Here is a 21,740-nt window from a genome sequence, read left to right as displayed (position 1 = left end):
TCAAAGACAAATAAGAAACCCTATATATTTTTGTTTAGTTATATTAATAATTTGTTGACGGGATATTTAAAGCAAATTCCTGAGTTTAAAAACAAGTTCAACAAAATATAAAATAATAAGTCAGACAGCTGAGTGTAAAACATCAAATCAAATCCGATTACATTAAAATATATAATTAACATAATTGTTAATCAATGAATTTTTATAAGTGTAGCTGCATCTAATTGTTGTTCCACAAAATGAGCTCGTGAATAACTTCCACGATTTTTTTGGTCGATAAAGAAAGCTAAATTTCTGAGGACTATTTATTATGTGTATCAGAATTCAAGACCCTAAGTTTAAAGTAACGCTCGTTATTTACTTCTTGAAGGAAGCGCTTAAAATAAACTTGATCAGTGTCGCACAAATATCAGAACTAATACCAAGTGGATTTCTCCAGTCTCGAAGACCCCATAACATACATTTTCTGTTGGCTTAAAACTTTAGTACCCCATGTGTAGGTGATATAAATATTTAAATTAAAATGCGACATTTAAGTTTGCTAGCACAATATAAGAACAAATTGGTTAAATCGCAAATTGCTTTCCATTTTTCTTTGTGCATTGAAAATGATATGAGTGAAGTAAACGTTACTGTCATAGGGATGCACTTGTCAATAACCATTAAGATGATGCTACACTTCATTCATAATTAAAGCTCATTTGAAGGGCCCATCAGCTTCAATCAAAACTGACATGCCGACTGTTAAATGGCCAAGTGCACGACCAAAGCGACTCGCAGCGAGGAAAAATGCGACCATCGAATCCGATTCCTGTAACGCTCAGCGGTAGTCGTCATTAACCCAGGGCGAGGATTGGAGAACTTCCGAATGGCGATGGCACCCGAAAGCACTAGAGCGAGCATAAATGAAGAGCGGGAGTAGTAGAAACACAGGGGACATGCTAATAGCTATGAACTTTTCGCAAATTACAGGCCAAATGGCTGCACTTCGCAGCCGTTGTACTGTTAATTACCGTTATTGAACTTGTTTGATTGGCGCAAGTCGAAAAGTTACCAGGCTGACCACACAACCGTAGCTGGTTCAGTAGCTGCCAGATGCGAGAGTTTCGAGTTCGGAATTCTGAGAGCCACAGTTTGCATGCAACGTAGCACTTGTAAAGTAAATACGAGTGGGACCCATGTAGTACGTTTGACTGCTTGCTAACGATTGCCCCTGCATTCGGTGCTTATTCAGGGCTATTGCTGAACTGCAATTAAGGTTTGAGTTGTTTGCACTACATTTACACAAGTTTATTCAGTTGTAGTACCTACTTTCCACAGTTGGCTCCGTTCGCTGAATTTCCCACTATCATAATTGTTTTAAAGTGAATGCCTTGAGAAAGGGAAGTAAGCAAAATTTGTATAACGGCATTCAATCACAACGTATAATTGCCAAAATGCCAATACTCATATTTCACTCTAGATAAAAATATTTTTTCTCTTTTCATCAATTCATTATGGCAGCTGGCAACACCCGCATTAGGTAAGAGCTGGCTACCACTTGCTGTTCACTATTAACAGTCAAGAAAAAACACAATAATAAAGTTTTCTATTAGCCTTCAGCAACATTTTATTATTGCGCAAAAAGTTCTAACCTTCTGGCTACATCCTGCTGCAGTAATTGTAAAAAGCTTTTTTCAAACCTAGGTAGAAACACATATCATCCCACATATCAATTAAAACACTATTAAATCAAGTGAGAAATATACAATCGATTGTGTGTGCATCAAAGAAAATATCTGGATTGCTATGATAGTATTTAAACTATAGCTGGCTATATGAAACTCTGTCACTTCAAATAGTTGATGCATTAAATCATCATATGACCCAACAATGTCAATTATCTTTATCAATTGCACCCAGATATTTGCTTCATATTGTCATTAAATTCATTAAACTTTTGTTACATCACCTCGACCTCTTTGACATATTAGTATCAGCAAAATGGGCATGATTCTTTTTGATGGACATCCAGCGATGTGCCAAAATACGGATTTTTAGCTCGTGTTAAGTACTTTTCGATTTAAATCTCAGAATGAATCTGTCCATGTAAATACTTCAATTTAAATACAAATACAAATATAAATATAATATATAGCTGATTCGTTTGCAGACAATGGTACAAACAAAACTCGATTCATCTTCTATTCACTTTGCACAGAGTTTTATATAGTTTACAAAAGTTTTCTTTCATATGAAGCATTTTTATGTGAATCGAATAAATGGAAATGCTTTTTTCATTTCGAGATTTAATTCTTGTTTATATAACATACACCATTGTTAGCACAGTAAAAATACAATTGCTTCTTAAGTTTTCGTTGTATGCCTGGATGAAGATGCGAATATTAATTTTGTTGCTGATTAGTTATTCGATGTTAGCAAAGCTTATACAAACCTTGACAAATACCTATTCCTCCATTTTGTTGTCTTGCAAATCGAAAATTAAAGGTACTTCATTTTCACTCAGTAGTTGCTCATCATCAGAAGGATGCAAATATTCTCGCTTCATCGCATTTATAGCAATCATATGCTTATTGTCTTCTTCGGTTTCATTCAGACCTGCTATGTAAATATATATTTAGAATCAGACCCTTAAAAATATTTCAATATTTCGTCACGCTTACCTCGTAAGGGATTAGAAGTATTTTTAGGGTTTTCCATTTTCACAATATTTCTTGTTTGTCAAATTGGTTTTAAATGGTTTCTATCTGACAATTCAACAATTAGTGTGACTGTGTGCTTCAAATTGGAGAAATACCTTAATACACAAGAAATACTTTCCAATTTTTTAAAAATACCTTACCGTTAGATATATTTTCGTTAAAAATACTTTTATACCAAGATACAAATAATAAATGTTGTTGTAATGCCCAAAACCTTTCTGTTAGTTTGGATTATAAAATAATTTTCGAAGTAGTTAACAATAATTTTCTTCAAAAGGTCGCTTATGCAATCCAAAAAGCGAAAAGATATGTTATGCTTTACAATAATTAAAGTCATGAGAATCTAGTTATTAAAAATATTTATATTTGAATTAAAATTTTAACAATTTTTGAAGCAAAGACTCAACTTCTTTTTCCATTCCCGTTCGCGATTTTTTAAGCCCTTCACTCAAAAGAACATCTATTTTGAGTTCCACATAATGATAAATAACGATATTTTTATGACTGCAATTACATTTTAGATGTTTTTACGCTTTATTTGTGAATTTGATTGACTGCGTTGGGAATTAAATTTATAATAATGTATTTCAATAAGTCCTTAAAGCTCCCTGAATTTTGGGCCGTCACTTAAATCCAAACTGCTGCAACTGGGTCGCATCATGAGGTACTGGCTGAGCTTATTAATACCTGCCAGACTGTTATTGGTTAGTCAATAAAATGCAAAAGAATATTTCTACCGATTTACCAACCATTTTAAATCCAGTGCTTCCGTTAACTGCGAACTGTGATCGCTGGTGCAGCGGGTTTGACGTTGATCCTCCTGTTGTATGGATAACATCAGATCATCCAATTCATCGTGCAATTGTCCGTTGTAAAAGTTGACCAATCCGTTCATCGATTTATAGCTACGCAATATCAGCTGTTGCAGCTCCATGGCGTTATCATCATTTGAGGCTGCTCTAGGCATGCCAGAGTTGGACATGTTTTCTGCACGACAAAGAAAGATTTTTTTTCCTAAATATATAGTGGCGAAATAAAAGTAAATAAAACTGACAAATTAGGCTAGGAGAAATAATTATTACGATTCCAATTGACTAAATCGTTCGTTCTTGTTTTCCTGTAAATCTTTAGTATCTACCCTGTAGCACTACTCACATGTTAATAGCTAATAAAAAAAGTCATTGATAGGAGATCAACTGCATTTACTTTACTAAACCTAAACAATGAACTTAGAATAAGAAAAATACACTGGGATATCACCCCAGATATTTATATAGCAAAAACTTTCAAAAGGAATTCTTAGTGCTTCAAGTCTATAATACCCATAGGAAAGAAAATTAAGTATGAAAACTACACTCGATTATGCTTGCAACCCATTTTGAAGAAAAGCAAAAAGAAGCGGTATTATGCTTAAAATATACCACTTTTATTTTACCGCAAAATACTGAAATATGCCGAAGGCTGTGTTTGGTATATAGATTTAGTATTACATTCAAAATTTATGATAGCGGGTATTAAAATCACCTGTAGACTAAAATATCTCTACAAATTTGACACACCCGATAGAACATGAGAGAACATGCCGGTACTGTGATTCCGAAGAAGTATCTTCAGCACACATTTGTTGCGAAATGCATGATCTTAAACAAGATCAAAAATAGCCTTAGGGAAGCATATTCTACATCAAGTTAATTACCGCGACAACAACAACAAATTGTTTGAAGCCCCCATACTTTCTGTTTATCACTAATTGGTATACGCAACCTTTGCAGACATATTTGAAATCAACCATAATAGGCAGGTGTGCATAAATTAGTTCACATTAGGAACTGGCGGCAATTAGAAAGTTTCTTCGTTTTTCACACTTTTCGGGATGGAGCAAAGTGATTCACATTGTCGCCAGCTATAGTTACTCACATGACAGCAATTCTTCAGGCACGTGAACTAAGTGTTTTCGAAATGACGGTAATTTATTATGGGCCAAGAGCGAGAAAAGTGTTTTTGCTGCCTGCAAGCCAAAAATTGCAGAAAATTACATTTGCAAGTGCAAGAGCAATTGCAATTGCAAAAATGTGCTACAATGCGTGTAGAGTGTGTGTTTTTCTTTTGAGTTGCCTTTGGTTGGGCTGAAGCTCTTGAGCGTTTGCTATGTCGAAGTTCAGCGCACCTGGCATTTGTTGGCTCTACTTTCGAATTCACCTGTTCTGTGCTGTGCGGTGCTTCGTCATCTACTTCTCACTTGTTCTGTGCTGTGCTCTTCTCGTCAATTTTTGTTTTTGTTGCATGTAATGTGAACAACATTTTAAACGGCAGGCAAAAGCCACACACTTACGAGCATGTGAGTAAACGTTTCTAATTGTTTTGCTGCCAACTACGTGCGCAATTGCGTGTGTCGGATGGCATTGTCTAAGAGATTCAGTTGTCTAAAGGAAAAAACGGAAATATTTAACAAAACCAGACCAGCTAAATTTAAATTTTACCCTAAAAAAAGTAGTATTTCTACATAGTGCCTAAACTCCATGTGCATTGTCTTGTTGGCAATTGTGTTCAAGATCAACTTTAATTTGTGGAGACGTAATGTGGATCATCATTATGTTTACTTCTTTTAAAGTACATACAAATTTGTTTTAAAAATTTAAAAAAATTTCAATAATTGAAATTAGCACAACCATCCGTGAAACGATTTTTTCTTTATTTTATTATTTTTATAGGTAATATAATAGTTTTCTACATTTTATTGTAGTCTTCTATTACCATGATTTGAAATGTACATATAAAACCACTTAATCCCAAGCTGAATGTTTAAATAATAAGATGCCCCAAGAACTTTTTCTTTTTGTATCGAATATAAATTCAAGCTACTAAGATTTTAAGTCGATCAATAAAAGAAAACTTAACTCAAACTTGTTTACATGTTTTTTACATGTCTTCATAGTAATCTAATAAAGTGAAGTAATAAAATAATAAATAACTAAAATAAATCATTTCACTTTTGCTGTCTTGTCTTGTAAATAACAGCAACAACAATTACATTAAAGCAATCATCGCACCCATAAATTCCTCAATCCACAAGCATGTTCACGTTCACGTTCATTGCATACATATATTTGAAGCACTCAACAAGCTAAAAGAATTGTGATGTACAGTGAAAAGGAAACGCTTAAGGTTGGTAGGGTTGTCGGAACGTTTAATGAATCGGAAGGTAATAAGAAAGGCCATACAGCTATTTCTTCATTTATTCCATCGACCCTTCTGCTTTGATTATTGATTTTAAGTGAGGCGCCTTATTGGAATTGTGTGCATTCAGTAGTGTCTAATCATGGGAAGTCAAAATTAATACGATTTTCGTTGTTCGTTTTGCTTTATTTTCGGTTCCGGGCGAACCATGCGAATTAATTAAATCACATAAAAAATGGTTGGCTCGTAGGAATGCAATAAAAATGTTGAGAGGGCGTTTGGGAATAAATTGTAATAGTAGGTTGGCTACGAAAATATATATGAGCTCAGGCACAGTTGCACGAAAAAACTATTCTTTCTGTTCAGAAACCAGGTTTACGTGGACATTACTGGCCATGGAGGTGAATGAACTGGACAGCAGACCATTGCAATGCATTGCAGTCCACTGAATCTGAGTACGCATCATTTAAACTTAAAATTATAGCATACTTTTATGCGCATGTTATAATTCACACTACGTGCAAAATTCCATTACAATTGACCAACAGCAGCAGCAGCAGCAGCAGCAGCTTGGTCTGCAGTACACTGCAGTGCACTGTTGCACAAATTTAAAGTTTACTATTTGTTGATACTACTAAACTAGAAATGCTGTTTCTTTGGGGCGTGTATCACTGACAGTTTACAAATTTACTAATTTGGATCTTTCGGTAAGGAAATTTCATCTTTCTCTACTTCCTTGTTGTAGATTAATCAATTCCTAATGTTTTTTATAATTCTGATTTCAATTTATAAATTTAATAATTCCGATCATCTTAAGTGCTTATTTCTTTGTTCTCCGATTATCAATTACTAACTCAGAACATTAACTGGAAAATTTAATAAATTGATAATTGTTCATTTGTGTACAATTTATTTAAAATATAAATAGAACTAAAAAGAAACAGAAAAGATTATTACGTTTTCGAGAAATTACGTTTTTCTATATTAAGGTAACAAATATTAATAAAATTGCGATTGCGAGAATATAAATCGAACTAATATTTGAAGGATGTTACTTTCACATTTGTGACATTACGTTTTAAAAACATTGTTAAGAAGCAATGTTATACTGTATTGTTTCAAGTATGAAGAAGGGTTGGTATACATATATAAAAAGTTTCCCCAAGATATTGTCACATGTACATATTTCAAACACAATCATTTCGTATAAAATATTACTAATATAAATAATTATAATAAACTAGTAATATATATAAAAAAAAAATATTCTTATTAAAATATTTAATTTATTCTTTTCACAGGTACAAACACAGCAAAACCACAAAATATCAATGCCAACTATCAAACGAGTGCATTGAAAACTCCCACCGAGCACGACGCATTAATCAAATGGAGCACCATATCACAGCATACACCGAAAGAGAGTCCATTTCTACCAAAAGCAGATGTACAAAGGATACATCGGGTGCCAGTTGACGACTATCTACAGGATGGTCCGCCAAAGTGTGCCAAAAACTGCGCAGTGTCCAAATCGAAGGTCTCCAAATGGAAGGCGCAACTTAAAAAGCGGCCTGTTCACCAGGCACACAGAGCGACGCCGCATAAAGAGGCAAAGCGACGTTTGCGGCGAGAGACGGAGGAAACCGATGTGGAGCTGCAATTACCTACTGTTATCCCAAGCGGCACCACACTAGCCACCAGTGCAATAGTCACTGCTTATGCTAATAAATCACACTCAACGCTGAAGAGCTTGGTTAAGCCAAAGCGAAGCCGTTCCATGGTGCATCTGGCTCCCGAGGACATGCAACCAAAGCCAAAGGAGCCCGTGATTATTATCGACGACGTCGAGGAGTTTGACAGTGGGACCGCCACGCGTGATTTGTTTCCCAAGAGCGGTGATGACGGAGGGGATCTTTTGGATGACGAGGAGCCAGAGGAACCACGTGCCCTGCCATTGAGGCCAGTGCCTCCCAATCCCTATGAGAACGAGGAGATGTCAGTCGTCTATGCGGAGCAACATTCGGAAATTAGACTTATGTGCGAAGTAGATCTGGACATTTCCTCTAGCATGTGGTACAAAAATGGTCAGGTAAGTGACATCAATTGGAATAGAACTATATATATACAGATATATATATATATATGTATGTTTGTAGACTTAGCATACCTTCAGCTGTCAAAGGGGCCAAGCCAAGTTGTGTGCAACTTTTGACTTTAATTGCATTCTTCTGCGGCCCGTTTGCTTCTAGTGGTTCCATTGGGTCTCTTAAGCTGTCTCGTACTTTTCCCATTTAAACATATATACCCTATAGTGATCAAGGGCATTGGGTATGATGTAAATAGTAAAAAGTCCTATGCAAATAGAAAGCTTTTTCAAAAAAACATGGATTATACTTTCAAATTGTAGTAAACTTTAATAAAGACATTCCACACTTTTCACTTTTGCATACAGGGTATCTTTGCTCTGTCACTATGCATATCTTTTAAACTGTCGCATTCTTACATGCTTTATTTTTTTGTTGGCTGCTCTACGATTGTCCTTTGTGCCTTCATTCCTCTTGAACGCTGTTTTCTATCTTCCTGACAGACGTCTCGAGTACCAGCCTTGTCTCCCTTTTTTTTATCCATTTGAAGTTTGGCTTTTGTTGCCGCTTTCCTATTTGTCACTTAAATGCCGCATTATACAAATTGGATAATCATTATCATTTGATAGTTTGTGACGCTCAAAAGCTTTCGAGAGCTCGTCCATCTTTTCCATCTTATCCTTCGCGTACTATCTTCAAATTTATAATTGAAGCTTTATGGTATGTTTTCTCTCACGGTTTCTCGCTCCCTTACTATTATGGGTATACAATTTTAATTGCTGATGCAGCTGGCTTAGAGGTCCGCAAGAAGTCGAGTTGCAATTGTGAACGTAAAATGTGGAAGAAACATATTCTACCTTACCTTAACATTCATATATACCACAACTATAAGTTATATAACTCATTAAATGCACACAATATGGGGATAATTGTATATGTATTCGTATTCTACTCTACTCTGACTACTTATATATATAAAACGGAATACATGATTATTATAAGTACCAGCTGACTTTTCAGCAAAGTAATCAAAGGAATGTTGAGCTGATATCAAGTTTTACATAATCATTTTGCAGTGCTCAGCATGCTGTACTATTATTTCTTTGCTGTTCCTCTTTGTTTATTTAACAGTTGCTCTCATGCTGCCAGCCCATATTGAAAAAAGAGCAACAAGAGCAATGAGTGGTTTGCCAAAGTTGTTGATTGAAACTAATACAGCAAGAGCAGAAATAAAAGAGTGAGAGAGAGAGAGAGAGAGAAAGAGGTAATCAAACGCCTTTGTTATATCGTTTCCGTTATTGTACATATTTGCACTGGTTGGACTTGTCGACCAAGGAATATTATATTTGACTTTAGCTTCAAAAATTTCGTATTCAACAAATAACTTCTATGACAAGTGGATAGTATATAACATGTTAATTTGACAACCGTCAAGGTATATCTATATACATATTATATAAATATATCATCATTAAATTGTGTAACATTTTATACATCTTGATTTGTATTTCCAACATATTAGGGCTTACTACGACTTTAAATTTCTATGCGCTAATTGAGACTACGTCGATTCAGGCTACATTTGAGTCGAAAACTACTTTTTTAAATATATGCTGTTAATATCTTAGGAAAACCATACTTGAAAGTTTGAAGCCAGAAGTTACTTACACTGTACTAAACAGATTCCTTAATAAACTTTAAGTTTTATTTCGATTTGCATTTGAATAGCTCTCCATCATTCTTAATTTTTAGCACAGCGTTTTAATGAAGCTAATGGATAATTTGCTGCTTAACCAACACATCTTATACAGATTTTAATTACTTATTTATTATAGTTGCAGTAGGAAAATTAATAAGTAGTATGGCTCGAAAAAAGTATGTAACCTAAGTTATATAAAAATTGCAGCATGAAGCATTTATCGATTCTGCTTTGCTTTCATATTTCAGTAACTTATGATTATTCAGAATATTTATACTCGTGTATGTCGAGAATGTCTCGTTCTGCTTGCTTAATAAATCCTTTTTTTATTTTTTAAGTTATGAGTCTGAAAATAAAATGGTTCCACAAATATTTTATTAAAAACCACCCCAGTATCGAGCTTGTAAATATTAAAAGTGCGGTTTTTATGTGGCATCGGATGTATGTATATTGATGAGTTATATAAGCAAATGATTTATTTATTTTGTGAATCTTTGTCATCAAGTTTTAATTGCACTCATTGGTTGACTTTAACTCTACATTTTTTTTTTATTAAACATTGGCGGAAACATACAATTATAAATTATATTTACCCAATAATAAAGAATGTGTAATTTTGTTAGTTTACTTAAATGTTTGCATAATTTATTAAAGTCTTGAGCAACACATGTAAATTACTAACCAAATGCAAATTACCCTCGCCTTGAAGCCTTTTGTTTATGTGCCCGCTGCAAACTTGTGAGTTTCCAAAAAGTTGTCTGTGAAAAGTCGCGACAAGCTTCCATTATTCTGGTAGTCAAATAGGCGGCGCATGGCATAACTTAATAAACGACATTCGCAGAATGTGGGTCCTGTGGGACTCGTGGTCTCCGGGAAATGTGGGAAACGGAAAAGGAGTTGCGGTTGTTGCAAGTAAATCACTTCAAGCTAAGAAATTAATCACTCAGATTAGAAGCGGGTAAATCCCCAAATGATAACCAGCAACGTTGCAGCGTTAGGTCGTCTAGAACCCAGAGCAGAGTCGGCTTCTACCTTTGACAAGTTTATTAAGTTAGATGCAATGTCTACACTGCATAGCACAGCTCGGGCTCGAGCTCGGGCTCGGGCACAAGTTTGCCTCAATCTCTCGGTCTACAATAGAATCAACGCTGCTGACGCTAGAAACATCGCAGCATCAGCATCTTTTCCCCATGGTGCAATTGTATTAGTTGTGTTAAAACAAAAGTCAGCCATGTGAAAACGGAGGCACGAAGAGAACTTGTGGATCAGATTAAGGGCGGCCGCTCCATGGCAATTACAACAATGATGCGGCAACAATGTAAGACAATGTCTAAATAAATTCCGATTCCAGTTGCAATCTAAGTAAGGAAAAACTACGTGCTCACCGCATTTGAAATACTCTTTCTTGTATGAAATGATTTATCGCGTTGTCTAAAATCTTTAAAATATATAGAGATAGCTTTTTTAACTGCGGTATTTACTGTAACTTTGTATTTGTGATCAGTGATTAAGACATCAATATAAATTTTAAAAAACTTTTGACTTTGCCTTTTCATTTTCAATATTCTTTTAATCTAGCCAAGTATATTTTTAAAATAAATATAAACTTCATTCCTGATAACTCAACTGGCATTCCTTATTTATCTGTCTTGTCAACGTTTGACTTCATCGTTTCCCTCACTGTAACTACAACTGTTCAATGACAAGCGACAAGTGTTCAACGACTTTTGCTGTACTTTCTTAAGTGACGTGTGTTTCAACGGATTCCGTAGCCATGAGGCAAGCTCCAGGTTCTATAAGTAGCTGCCATACTGCGCATCTCCACTCAGTATGTGTGCCGAACAATTTATTGTTGAAAATTATCAAGAGGCTAATATATTTGCTGAAAGCAATTTTAACTTAGTTGCCTTGGGCCATGAGTAGAGAAAGTTTCTGCCCAAGGAGGAACATACAAGCTTTAAGTAATTTTTTTGATTGAGCTTTCAAAATAGAAATTGTAATAGAGCAATGAGTAACCTTCAACTATTGCAATTGATTTTTTTAATATTTTCGCATTTAATTTGGGTTTGATATTTGCGTAGTTTTGTTGTCATTTTTTGAATAACTTAAATATTTTTAAAAAGGTTTTTTTTGGTAATGTTAATTCATGCGAGCAACTACAATTATCGAAATAATATTATTTCAACCCAAAATTTATATTTTATGCGCAAGAACTTAAAGTAAAATGCGTGCATATCTGAAAATTTGATTTTATTTTATCCATAAATATAAATCAAATGCGCATACATAATTTGCAGCACTCATTGCGGAATTATTTGTAAAAATAAAAACAATGCAATTAGAAAATACATTTCCATAATAACACCAAAAATACATATATGAGTGTGTGTATGTATGTATGTATATATATTCGCTCTCACATAGTTGTGGCCATGTCGCAGCATAGTGAAGCTTACACATATCCAATCCTAAATAGCAGTGCCTGATAGCAAAGCCGCAAATTATGCAAAGTTATGCGCATGTAAACTCAAATGTGCCTTCAAATATGCAACAATTTATGCGAATTGACGCAGCTGCAGAACAGGAAGGAAAAAACGTGTAGACAAAAAGGCGAAAATCATTATTACCAACAGCAACAGCAGCAGGAGACAGCAGCAGATCGCAGTCTGGGTGAAGTATGCGTGAGATTTAATGCCCAGCTTAGATAACAACTGGTTCGCAGGCAACAATTTTCATTCCATGGAATGTATGAATGCAACTGGGGCTGGCTCAAAACAATAGAGCGTGTAATCTGCTGCTGGCCGCTCGATGCTCTCGACGTTGTAAACAAAGATTTGCTACGCTCATTTAACGCTTTTGTCTAGCAACTTTGTTGCCAAAACCGTAATATCACACACACATACACACACGACACTCACTCACACACACACACACACAGAGTGGGCAGCAGGTGTACAACAGTCGCCAAATTCTCTCTGCCATCGTACCTCATAAATTTCCAACTGAATGCGCCGTTGCACACCCTGCAAATTCAGTCGCCGGTTGCTAGTCGCCACTCGACCAGTTGCTAGTCGCCAGTTAGCAGTCGTCGTCGTAGTGCGACGAACATGTTTGGTATTGTCGCCCGCCGTAGGTTAATAAATTTCAGCAATGGCCGCCACATCGAATGTGGTAAATGGTCAACGGAAGTAGAGACTCTCTCGAACGCATTGAAATGGAGTACGAAAAAATTCAAAGAGTTCGGGCATTTCCGAAATGTGTGCAACTCTAGAGAATTGGACGAACAAAAATATTTGGTCTATAAACATTATAAAAATTTATTGTTTTTCTAAAGTTGCGTACAATAAATTTTTACATATGTTTGTATATCCCAGCAGACCTCAAACCTGTCCCCAAATTCATGATATTCCTATCAGTATAATGATGATGGTAATATTTATTTAAATATTTGGATTTCTTCAGAATATTTTTACTATATTTTGTGCCTTAATGTATTTAACTGTTACTGAAGCATCTCCAAACTTACAATAGTATATAAATACTTGATCAACCTAAACAGCCGAGACGATATAACCATGTCCGTCTGTCTGTCCACCCTTATAAATCGACAAAAAAAAAAGGATAACAAGCGTAATTTTGAAGCTAAAGGATGTGTGTGTGTAACTATAGTCTTTATGATTCCAAAATATTTGGATGCGATCAGATTAAAATAGTAGAAGTTATTAAAGAAATACTTTTGTATGGAAAACACTCTGCTTTGGCTGGCAATCTGGTATATTGTGCACTCTATGGTATATTTTGAATTGAGTACTATATTTAATATGCCAAAAATATACTTTGATATATTTATAGTATTTTTGTGGTATATTAATTTGGTATATTTATTTGTTTATATATTTTATTCAAAATGGGTTATCAAGTATTTCACAGTTGAGCATTCTCGACTGTAGCTATTTGTTTGTTAACATTGTAACATTGATATAAGGATTGTTCAACGCACATTTCATTCAGTTATAATACACTTTTAATGGTTTACCTATGATATTGAATCATCGGAAATACTATCACGATTAAATTTGGCCCGTTCCTCTAGTTACACTTTAATGCAATGGCACTTAAGAGGGATTTTCTTAAGCGCGTAAAAAGCAAAGCACATTTTTCAGGCAACCACTTTTGTTGCAATTTATTGACAACTCTTGAACTGAAGTTGCAATGGTTCGACGTTGTTCTACTTTAATGTTCACACATTCACGTCTAATAAACATCTACTATAACATATATATCGATTGAAACACTATATCACAAAGAAAGTTACAGTTTTGTTTCCTACTCGTTGCTCTTAGGCAGAAGCCATATAAGCCCTATGTGTAACTTATAGCCAACAGTAAATGCATGTAACAACAAGTAATAAAACCACAGACGATTGTTCTCGACTTTGAGTTACCCGCTAAACAAAAGCAAAAAAAATGCGGTATGATCATTTAAATATACCGAAATGTATATTTGGTACATAACAAGTGATATAAAGATGCCAACAATAGTTTAAGCTCTATTATAGTCTCTGAGACCCAGGTTTTCCAAAGAACAACTGTGGCTATATCCTCTTGGCTGTTGCTGCTGATCAAGAATATATATACTTTAGTATATCCTTCTAAATCATAAGTACCGGGCTTGAAACAGATTCCTATACCTAACAATAATTTTGAATTTGTCGAAAACATGATTGATACATTTAGCTATATTATGAAAACATACAAAAATTTACTATATTGTTATAAATTGTTGCTATAAATTGTATTGGACAACCAACCTTACTATTTAACACATTCTGAGTATTAGTTAAACTGCTGTTAACTTATGTGTAAGAATAAAACCCCGAATGAAATCATGCTTAACTTTACTGTATCATTGCTTACAGGTGGTCCATGCAATGGATCGAACATCACGAGTCACCGACTACCGTTTCATCAAGGAGGCTAATGGGGCGCTAACTATCACAAATGTAATGCTGGAAGATGATGGCAAATGGCAATGCGAAGCGGAAAATACCCGACGTTATACAGAGAATGCTCGTCCCGTAAAGTTGGTTGTGCTTGGTGAGTACCAAAGTAACAAAAGCTGAATAAAAAGCCTTAGACAACTTAAGCTTGAATTTGAATTTATATTGAACAGTCGATACAACAAATTCAATAATGATAATTTACCTTATACAGATCGACCGAAGCCTCCTTACTTACTTATTGATTCGCGTCGTTTGGATGCTGGAAATATTTTTGTGCCCGTCAAAGAGAACTCAGAATTGAATTTGGCATGTGTAAGCGAGGGAGGCAACCCACGACCCACTTTAACCTGGGAAGTTCTTCTTAGTCCAGGTGTGGATCGACATGCACAGAAAGTGTCCGCTGACGTGTTAGAGCTGGAGGAAATCAAAAACGAGAAGGTTAGTACGAAAACAAGCATTAATAACGTATAGTATATTCTTCGCAAAAGGAATTAAGTCCATGTAGCCGCTCGTTATTTCTCCCCTTTCAAATTGTATAATAATATAATAATTCTTATCCCTAAATATAGTTATTAAGGTATTGTCTCACTCGAAGCCCTAGCTTTAAATTACATTCAATATTCTTTTTATTGCTTTTTGATTTGCATGGACAGAGTGGGGCGTGTCCACAAACCTAAAACAAATTTGCGTGTTGTTAAAAAGTGGTAGCTCTGATTTTTGGTGAACCTAAGGACAAACAGACATTCGGGAAGTCAGATGGGCGGACATGGTTACATCGTCTCGGGTGTTGACGGTGTCTAAGAGGTCGGAGTTGCCTCCCTCAGCATATGTTACATACATTTCCTGTTGCCATAACGATAGAATACCCTATACAAATAGTATATGGAGTCGTCGTTGAAAGATAAACTCAAGTTTATTCACACTGCTATGAAGGGAAAAAGACAAGAATAAGAATGCAATACAACAAGAAAGGAGGGATTAAGAATGACCGGAAAAAGAAATTAAACAAATAGTGAACGTATAAATATGAGAAGTTTGAACCATTCACCTAAACGGCTAGTCTTCTGGCATGGGTTAACGGTTGCGGTGGCCACAAATTTGTTTGTCTTGCACTCGAGCATAATGAAAAGCACACATTTTGGTCAAGCTTTGTATAAACCAAACAACCACCAAATCACTCGGTATGCAACCGCCTAACCACATGCAACGAACGACCTGTCAAACACATCGAAATTGACGTCTTGAGTGTTTAGTGTATATACTCGTATCCCAGTATTGTGTATTATATGTACTATAGAATGTTGGAGTGTCTGTGCGAGGATGCGTGCTGTGGGGGAGAAGAAGTGTTCGCGTGTTGTAGACCCTAAATGCCACAAATTTGCATGTTTCCTTTGGTCTGTATCCATCTATACAAGCTTACCAGATGATTGATTGAGAACTGTGCTAACACAATTGCATGACAAGGTGGACAGGGTGGTGTCTACTGCTGCCATTGGCATTGACATTGAGGTTTAGGTTTGTTGTATAGTAGTGCCGCAACCATCATCGCATCGCATCGCATCGTATCGCAATGTGCTTTAATTTAAATTAATGATGTCGCGCTGATAACAAGCTCGACTAATTGCCTGTCGTTTCAACAAATTTACTTTGACTTAGCCGTAAAATTGAAAGAGAATTTCCCAAAAATCTTCCCACCACTCAGCACACACTCTTTGTTTTCTATATTTAGGATAAGAACGGATATAAAATCAACAGTGGTGCCAAAAGCGAGTCACGTCTTCCCGCCGTCTACAGGGCTCATCACAATGCCCGAATATTGTGTGTCATGGAGCATCCCACTCTGAAGATTCGCCAAAATGCCTCCTTGCTCTTGGATGTGCAGTGTAAGTGACAATTATTGATTTTGTTTATCGATTTTAAGCTCTCAAATTGAGATTCTATTTAAGATTTATTCACATTGTTTCAACTACGATAATCAGTCAGTTAGTTTTTCTTAAATCGTAAACTTATTTTGTTATTATAACATTCCTTGAACAGAGAACCCTTTTTAATAAATCCAAACATGACAAAAATTGAAGCTCGCTGGTTTAATTAATAGACTGCACAACGACGACGACGAGAGTCAAGCCAAGTTGGGCGTACAGAAAAGTAAGAGTGAACTGCAAGTAAAAGTGAAAACCAAAAGGCAAATGTTGATTAAAAAGTTAAATTGCAAAAGTTAATACACGCTACGAGGAGCATAACACTCGGGGTGGCTCCAAAGAATGTTTTCAAATTGGTGGCAAAGGTAAACACTACCCAATAATTACGGCCCCGCTGTGGAGTGTTAATACTATATATACGCTCAACGTGTAGTGGGAAGTGCAGAGAAAATATACGTTGCTTTATTTCTGCAGTACTGAGTGAATATCAAATACATATTTCGCACTTTACTTGCTATATGGTCTTTAAATCTGTTTGAGGATATTATTTTATAACTTAACTAGTTCTCTTTATTTAATTATTATTCAGCAAACTATTAAACTTAGAAAATTAAAAAAAATTAAACAAGGTTTTATATGAGTTTTCATTGTTGTGTAAACTAAAACGTAAAAGCTTTTACTATTCAAACTTACTTTCAAATATATTTAATGTCAATTTAAAAATAATAATACCCATTTTTTATCTTTATAAATAAGGAGAAAAATTGAGAAGGTTAGCTTTAGATTACGAATAAATAAATTGCAGCCTTCATGCTCTTAGCATATGTGCTGTGCATTAAAAGTTGAGTCAGTTGGACAAATAATTTTATATTATATAATTATTTAGATTCATTTATCATCAACGAACCCGCGCAAGATGAGTTGAATAAATTTCATCGACCGCTTGAAATCAACTAGAATCATTTAATGTTCATTCAGAAGGATTTCATATTGCCTTCCACAAATCTTTTAGGCTTTCAATGTTGACTAGATGAACGAAACCACCCATATCTCTTATTGTCTCAAATTAAGATTACTTAAACGTTGATGATAGCTTCATGAAGATAAATTCCTAAATGACATTTTTGCGGTGGCGTCGAAACTAAGTTTGCATTCAGTTTTATTATAAAAGTTTGCTTTTTCAGGCGTTTGTTTTTGTGTTGTAATTTTTTAATTAATAAACTATTTTGTTGATGTTTCAACAGTTGCTAGTCCGCCTCTTTCGAGTCAAGCTGATAAAACTAAAAAAAAAACTAAAAATAAAAATCTCTGCTCTTCTCGTCTCTTGAGTGTACAATTCTATTATATTTTTCTTTCATTCTTCGCTCTTGCAGATACGCCCTCATTTGCAATCTCTCGTACACCTGGTTTTGGCTATCCGCTGCGCGAAGGCATTGAAGTTAGCCTCAAGTGCGACGTCGACTCAAATCCAACGAGTACTCCGCGGTGGCAGAAAGACGACGGTGACACACCGGTAAGTCCTATAAAACTTATGCACACACACACAGACACAAGCCCATTCCTTTGCATTCTTCACTGCAGCTGCGAATGGTTCAGCAAGGAGTAAGTTTTAAATGGATTTTCGTGCAGTTATCACGAAAAACTGCTTCGACCAACTATTTACATTGCTTTAATTACCAAAAATTGTTTACGCACAAGTCCGAGACTCATTTGCATTATTCCAAATATATATGTATCTTATTTTCGCTTGTTTTCTTCGCCGTACTTCAGGTACCACAAACTGGCGACGGATTTCTCAACTTTACATCCATTAGGCGGGAACACTCTGGCTGGTACAAGTGCACATCACGACATCTGAACTTTCAATACTCGTCAATTGGTTATTACCTCAGTGTACGCTGTAAGTATCGGTACTTGTACTTTAGATAAATTACCCGCCACTCCTCAGTGACAAATTCCATTTAAATTGGCGCGCATGATAATATTTTTGTCATTAGTTCTCATATAATAAAAAAAAAAATTGTCAAAAATTCTAAGTAGATTTTATGACAGTCGCACATGGTGCGTCCCACCGTCCCGTTAATATGAGGGTACGAACTCATTCCACTCCCATTCCCCATTTTTTGTGCTTACTTTTTGGGGGTTGCGGTGATGATGATAGCACACTATTGTTGCGTATTCGCAGCCTCGCAGCCGCTTCTCGACACCTTTCATATGCAAAAAGTGGCAAATTACATTTGGCAGTGGGTGCTGAGAGGCAGAAAAATGCTGTCAACCCTCTGTAATGCGCCATTTTGGCTGTCAGTGTTCTTTCTTTTTCATGGGTTACGATTTGTGCTGTGTTCTATAAGTTTCATACACACATTTTATGCGCCGAACGCGTGTTAATGCTTGTAAATATTTTTATTGAATTTATGTTGCCGCCAGACGCCACTTTGTTTGCAAACGTTGTTGTATTTTGCCTAAAAGCAGGCTTTTTATATGTCAATTTGTATACCCGCTACCCTGAAGCTGGAAGGGTATTATAAATTTGTGCCAACAGGAATTTACTATATGTAATAGGTTAAAGGCGCCATTTCCGGCCCTATAAAGTATACGTAGTCTCGACAGCCCCAAGTAATGAGCGTGGAAATGACTTTCGGCATACCCGGTAATAATTGTAGTCAAGGTGCTTGCTTGGTAGGTTAAGCGGATGCGGACAATCGATTATAATATGTTAAAAATAATACACAATTTTGAAATTGTTTGACTTTTTTGGAATATTATTTTGATATCAACCAGAGTTCACTCTGTGAATCACATACTTTACATATTTTGTACTCTGATAAATAGAGGAAGCGGGTATCTCACAGACGAGAACTCCTTACTAAAGCTTTCTTACTTGTTTTCTTTTGCTGTCACGCGCAAATCGTCAGCAATTGTGAAATCGAAAAGTATTTGGTAAAATGATTTTTTAGCGCTCAGAAAAAAAGCTTTAATATGAGGTCTAAGCGAGTGAAAAACCTCCTTTTCATTTGTAAGTTAGCGAAATCATTTTAACAAATAATTTAATAGAAGTTTCACTAAGCATTTTACATAATCTATATAATAAAAATGGTTTGTCTTGACTCACTGAAACTTCAATGCACTGCCTAATATATATTAGTATATGGCTTCAGCATTCCAGATTTCACTTAATGAGATGGAACAAAAAACTTTATACATAGAAGATTTCCTCTCAATGCCAGTCACTACATATAGCGGGTATATAAACCTTGTGGCAAAGCGACATTTTTACACCTAACAGAGGCAATATAACTACTAAACGGAACCTAACTAAACTCCCGAAATAGCTACTCATCAATCACAACAAACAGAAAATTACGGGTATATATCTCTGGAGGCAGAAATTGCACAACAAAAAGACATTTTGACGTAGCGAAAAAAAAAAATGAGAAAAAAAATTATTGGTAATAACAACTTGACAAAGTGTTTCCACTTTTTATGCGACCCACATCCACATCCTATCTTTGCCTATACAGGCGCAGGCACAGACAGAGGTAGAGGCAGAAAACGGCGAGAAACCAAAAAGAATCCTGACAGGCGGCTGACGTTGCTCATTATTGGAAAACAAATGCTTTATTAATAAAAGTAAAACCTCCCAGAGAGGCCAAGAAGTGAAGTCAGAGTGTAGAAAAATACGAGTGCGCATCAACCCTCGCGCTGACTGATGGGTCGACATATCGGCATTTATTAATGATTGATGAGCCATCCACGCCTATGGTGCCTTTGGTGCCGTTTCTTCTTTCGCTCTTTTTTTCCGACGACGTGAAGAAGAAGCTCTCTTTTCTTAACTTTTTCTTCTTTTGATTTTGTAACAGAATCGAAATGTGAGATTTTTGTGAGAGGCTGAAATCGTAGTTGGCAAAACGTTAAGCACGTAAATCAATTTGTAAAACGAAACTGCCAGATACTAAATTCAACTTTTGGCAACATTTGGAAAGTCTGGCCCGATTCTCTGTGTACTCGTAACCGAGTCCCACAGGGCCAAGGTGTTGCTGACAACCAAAAATGTGCATGTAAAATATGTAACAGACATTCTGCTTTATTTTTTGTAACATTATATCTAAATTATTGACCAACGAAATCATCCAACCGGACGCGACCTTTCGTTTACTTGTTACTCAATTTTTTTACATTCCATTGTAAAAAGAAGTTGCATGCATTTTCGTCTGTTACTTTCATAATTATTGTGATGGTATGTCAGCTAATGTAAATAAAGATCGAATCGATATCAATAAGTTGAGAAGATATAGGAATAAAATGTCATTAGGTAGCAAACACGTGCCAAGAACTGTCCTGTAATTTGTCAAATACAAAAAGTCAGAAAACTACACAACAAAATATAGCAAAATAGGATATTCGATTTATGGATCTCTATTACGTTCAAAATATTCAATAATACTGCCTGACATCAGCATCTAAGTGTTTTGAATAGTTTAATCAAATTAATTATTGTAGAACTTTTATGTTTTATAGCCTTTCGTAATGAAATCTTCAGGCATCTTTAAGATTTGATTATTTCATCTAAAACAAACCTGAGCTAAGACCTTAACGTACCAACGAATTAGGTTTTTGCACTGACAGACGCACATAGTTATATATTTAAAGCTTTTGACTATGACTAAGAATATACCTCATGTTGGTAATCAAACATACAATGGGTTTTTTGTTACTTTTCCCTTTAACGCTGTTCACGCATAGAACCGATGGTATAAACTTACAGACATATGTACATTCATATTCTTGTAGTTAAATAATGTCAACAAATTCCTTCTTAAATGTTTTCATTCAAATTTTGATTCATATCTATTGCAATGAAATTTTTTATAACACCCAGAGCTTCAGAGCGCTAAATATAATAATCCTAAATACTCGTATCATTAATTTTCTTTCAATTCACGCATTGCAGATGACTCAGTAGACGTCACCTCAGAGCCTGATGACCAAGATGTCTCTGTGGCAGCTGCCTCGCATAATCCCAACAAAGGGCAATTGGAGGTACAACTAGGCGGAGCCGTTACGTTGCAGTGTCCACAAGGTAAGTTCTATATAAGAATTTCTTAATCTAATGTAACAAATTAATTGACGCATTGGTGAAAAGTTTTAATTAAC

At 35.5% G+C, this 21,740-nt stretch overlaps 2 protein-coding genes and 1 long non-coding RNA gene across 4 annotated transcripts in view; 1 reads left to right on the top strand and 2 right to left on the bottom strand.

Moving 5' to 3' along the window:
- LOC132791179 (irregular chiasm C-roughest protein) overlaps positions 1-21,740 on the top strand; it is an 84,938-nt gene that overhangs the window by 53,952 nt on the left and 9,246 nt on the right. The window contains exons 3-9 of the mRNA XM_060800012.1: positions 7,181-7,968; positions 14,581-14,758; positions 14,876-15,102; positions 16,394-16,547; positions 17,960-18,099; positions 18,357-18,486; positions 21,538-21,666. Coding sequence (XP_060655995.1) covers positions 7,181-7,968; positions 14,581-14,758; positions 14,876-15,102; positions 16,394-16,547; positions 17,960-18,099; positions 18,357-18,486; positions 21,538-21,666 — 1,746 coding nt within the window. The remainder of the gene's footprint in view (positions 1-7,180; positions 7,969-14,580; positions 14,759-14,875; positions 15,103-16,393; positions 16,548-17,959; positions 18,100-18,356; positions 18,487-21,537; positions 21,667-21,740) is intronic.
- Positions 2,349-2,768, bottom strand: LOC132791181 (uncharacterized). Its single transcript, XR_009632878.1, has 3 exons — positions 2,664-2,768; positions 2,435-2,598; positions 2,349-2,365 (listed from the first exon to the last, which is right to left on the bottom strand). It is a non-coding gene; the product is annotated as an uncharacterized LOC132791181 (long non-coding RNA).
- On the bottom strand, positions 3,198-3,781 carry LOC132791180 (uncharacterized). Of its 2 annotated transcripts, none has more exons than XM_060800015.1 (2): positions 3,452-3,781; positions 3,198-3,389 (listed from the first exon to the last, which is right to left on the bottom strand). In XM_060800015.1, the coding sequence occupies exons 1-2, from the start codon at positions 3,682-3,684 to the stop codon at positions 3,383-3,385; spliced, it is 240 nt and encodes a 79-aa protein (XP_060655998.1). In that variant the 5' UTR covers positions 3,685-3,781; the 3' UTR covers positions 3,198-3,382. The 2 variants fall into 2 exon arrangements, with proteins under 2 accessions (XP_060655998.1, XP_060655997.1); XM_060800014.1 differs by having other exon boundaries at positions 3,198-3,397; positions 3,452-3,777.

The sequence above is a fragment of the Drosophila nasuta genome, chromosome 3, assembly GCF_023558535.2.
Source record: "Drosophila nasuta strain 15112-1781.00 chromosome 3, ASM2355853v1, whole genome shotgun sequence".
NCBI lineage: Eukaryota > Metazoa > Arthropoda > Insecta > Diptera > Drosophilidae > Drosophila > Drosophila nasuta.
Note: the sequence above shows the minus strand (reverse complement) of the source record. Positions and strands in the feature narration are given on the sequence as shown.